The sequence below is a fragment of the Gossypium hirsutum genome, chromosome A07, assembly GCF_007990345.1.
Source record: "Gossypium hirsutum isolate 1008001.06 chromosome A07, Gossypium_hirsutum_v2.1, whole genome shotgun sequence".
NCBI classification, from domain to species: Eukaryota; Viridiplantae; Streptophyta; class Magnoliopsida; order Malvales; family Malvaceae; genus Gossypium; species Gossypium hirsutum.
In genome coordinates this window covers 78,847,998-78,851,450 of record NC_053430.1, presented here as the reverse complement: position 1 = coordinate 78,851,450, position 3,453 = coordinate 78,847,998, and the positions used below count along the sequence as shown (strand labels likewise).

At 42.8% G+C, this 3,453-nt stretch overlaps 1 protein-coding gene across 1 annotated transcript; it reads left to right on the top strand.

Moving 5' to 3' along the window:
- The first annotated feature begins 833 nt into the window (after positions 1-833).
- On the top strand, positions 834-1,712 carry LOC107956313 (uncharacterized). The gene is made up of 3 exons (XM_016892019.1): positions 834-948; positions 1,056-1,282; positions 1,326-1,712. Exons 1-3 carry the CDS (start codon positions 834-836, stop codon positions 1,710-1,712), a joined length of 729 nt encoding a protein of 242 aa, XP_016747508.1.
- The last annotated feature ends 1,741 nt before the right edge of the window (positions 1,713-3,453 follow it).

Below are 3,453 nucleotides of genomic sequence, written 5' to 3'. Positions count from 1 at the left end.
GGTCACTGGGCCTGGTTCTGGTAATGTGGGCCGTGGGTCGGTTAAAAAATAACTCAGGTCTAATGGGGCTAAAATATTCAGGGGTATTGCTAGAGTTTCCCCTAATGTGGCTAAATATTGGATAGAACCCACATAAATGATCAAGGATGACCTTGACTGTACCTCTGATCATAAGTTAAAATGTGCAGTATCCCTACTAAGAGACGAAGCTTACCAGTGGTGGATTACCGTCAAAGAGGTCACTCAAGCTGATCGTTTGACTTGGAAGTTTTTCAAGACTACTTTCCAAGATAAATATGTAGGTGCCAGCTATGTGGATGCTCGTAGAAGGGAATTTCTGAACTTAACTCAAGGAGATAGGACAGTGGCTGAATATGAGGCTGAATTTTTACAATTGAGCCGCTATGCACGTGGGATGGTGGAAATAGAATACGAGTGGTGTGTTCGATTTGAGGATGGCCTTAGAGATGTTTTAAGGGTTCTGATAGCTCCTCAGAGCGAGCGAGATTTTGTAGCACTGGTTGACAAGGCAAAAATCGCAGAGGATGTGACACGCGCTGTGTGCCAGAACAGTGAGAAAAGTAGAGGTAAGAGGGATGCTAAGCCCTCAAATTCTTTTCAGAGGTTTAAGAAAAAGCCTAGAGCTGAGGGGCCAACTAGAGTTAGGACCCCTACTGCTACTACTGGACCGTGGTTTTGTGCTAATTGCGGGAAACACCATCAGGGAGAATGCTGGAAAAAGATGGGTGCATGTTTGAGATGCAGATCATTGGAACACTGGGTCAAGGATTGTCAACGGAGGCTCGAGTAGATGCAAGCTACTGGTTTTGGTAATGTTTAGCGAGGTGGTCAACAGTCACCGAGAGGCTGTGGTCAGGCCAAGGGTGGAAATTGTATGGGCCGTGGTCGTGGAGCAATGGGCAGAGGTGCTGGTTATACTAAGGCGAGGTAGCCGGTACTGGTTTATGTTGCATGTTGCCGAGAGGATAAGGATGCTCCAAATGTCAAAACAGGTACGTTCTTTATCCATAAAGCATCTCATACTGTATTAATAGATAAAGGATCTACCTATTCTTATGTTGCTTGCACTGTTACTGAGAAATTGGGGATTCTGATTGAGAATACTCCAAGTGGAATTACTGTTCTAAGTCCACTGGGACAATCTGTTCGGGTAAATAAGGTGTTTAGGGATGTTCCCTTGGAGATACAAGGAGTTATCTTTCTGGCTGATATTATGGAGCTATTTTTTCGGAGAATTCGACCTAATACTGGGCATGGATTGGTTAGTTAAACATCAGGTAAGCTTGGACTATGCCACTAAACAGGTTATAATAAGAGCTAAGGTAGATAAGGAGGTAGTGGTAATTGGGGAACGACGGAACTATTTGAGTAATGTAACTTCTGCACTAAGGGCCGAGAAATTGGTTTGCAAGGGTTATGAGGCGTTTTTGGCCTACGTAAGTGTTTTAAATGTTGGGGACTCTTCAGTTAAGGATATCAGAACAGTTAAGGATTTTTCTGACATCTTTCCTGAACAGCTACTAAGATTACATCCAGAACGTGAAGTGGAGTTTGGGATTGAGCTCCTTCCTGGTATGATTGTAGTGTCCATCGTCCCTTACAAAATGGCACTGAAAGAGCTTGTGGAGCTTAAGGCCCAGATTCAAGAGCTACTGGACCGTGGGTTTATCCAGCCTAGTATGTCTCCGTAGGGAGCACCAATCTTATTCGTGAAAAATAAGGATGGATCCATGTGTATGTGCATCTACTACAGACAACTGAATAAGCTGACTATTAAGAACAAATACCGTCTGCCAAGGATTGATGATCTGTTCAATCAACTGCGAGGGATGTCGATGTTCTTTAAAATAGATCTCCGGTCGGGGTATCATCAACTGAGAGTTAAAGAGGCCGATGTGTACAAGATGGCATTTAGGACTTGTTATGGTCATTATGAGTTCCTAGTAATGCCATTTGGACTAACAAATGCACTGGCAGCTTTCATTGATCTGATGAACAGAGTGTTTCAACCCTATCTAGATCGATTTGTTGTACTATTTATTGACAACATACTAGTGTATTCGAGGACTGAAGATGAACATGATGAACATCTACGAGTAGTTCTACAAATTTTAAGGGAGAAGCAACTGTACGCCAAGTTTATCAAGTGTGAATTCTGGTTACGTGAGGTAACGTTTTTGGGTCATGTGGTATCTGCTGAGGGGATTAGGGTTGATCCCTAGAAAATTGAGGCTGTTTTAGATTGGAAGCAGCCTAGGACTGTATCAAAAATTTGTAGTTTTCTGAGACTGGCTGGGTACTGTCGTAGATTTGTAGAAGGGTTTTCACTGATTGATGCGCCTTTAACTAAGTTGCTACATAAGGGCGTTCCATTTAACTGGACTGATAAGCAACAAAAGAGCTTTGTGAAGCTCAAGGAAGTTCTGATTGAGGCCCCTGTCTTGATTCAGCCGGTGTTTGGGAAAGGAGGTAGCTTATGCATCTCGCTAGCTTAAGACGTATGAGGCGAATTACCCAACACATGACTTGAAGTTGGCCGCAATGGTATTTGCATTAAAAATTTGGAGGCATTACTTGTACGATGAGATGTGTATCATTTACACGGATCACAAAAGCCTCAAGTATCTCCTCACTTAGAAGGAGTTAAATCTTAGGTAGCGTAGATGGATTGAGCTGCTTAAGGATTATGATTGTTCAATTGAATACCACCCTGGTAAGGTTAATGTGGTGGCCGATGCACTGAACCGTGGGGCTATGGCTAATCTGAGAGCAACATTTGCTCGTCTTAGCTTAGTTGATATGGTAGCTTATTGGCTGAGCTCCAAGTTAAACCAGTGTGAGTTGAGCAGATTAGGAGTAAACAGTGGGAAGATGAGTCATTGGGTCTTCAGTTCCGTCAAATTGAGAATGGTAATACTATGGATTTTGGGCTGAATAGTGAAGGGTACTCTATTTCTGAGGCAGAATTTGTGTACTTAAGGATACTGATTTGAGGTAGGCTATACTGCGAGAGGTGCATAGTAGCCCCTATGCTATGCACCCATGTGGAAATAAAATGTACAGAGATATTCGTGAGGTATATTGGTGATCGGGTCTTAAGCATAAGATTACCGACTTTGTGGGGAAATGTCTGACTTGCCAACAGGTTAAAGCAGAACATCAGCTACTTTCTGGGTTGCGTCAGTCGGTTAAAATTTCGATGTGGAAGTGGGAAAAAGTAACATGGACTTTGTGAGTGGGCTACCCTTAACACCTTCCAAGAAAGATTCAGTGTGGGTCATCGTGGATCGGTTTACCAAAACTGCTTATTTCATACCGGTTCGTACAGATTATTTGTTACAGAAACTGGCTAAGTTGTATGTGTCTGAGATAGTGAGACTGCATGTGGTACCAATTTTCATAATATTCGACAGAGATCCTTACTTCACGTCT

Bases quoted from the DNA above. Each gene is read 5' to 3' on its own strand.
- LOC107956313 (XM_016892019.1), top strand. From the start codon at position 834: ATGTTTAGCGAGGTGGTCAACAGTCACCGAGAGGCTGTGGTCAGGCCA. The intron at 949-1,055 runs GTAGCCGGTACT...CTGTATTAATAG, and splicing joins GCTGGTTATACTAAGGCGAG to ATAAAGGATCTACCTATTCT. The intron at 1,283-1,325 runs GTTAGTTAAACA...GCCACTAAACAG, and splicing joins CTAATACTGGGCATGGATTG to GTTATAATAAGAGCTAAGGT.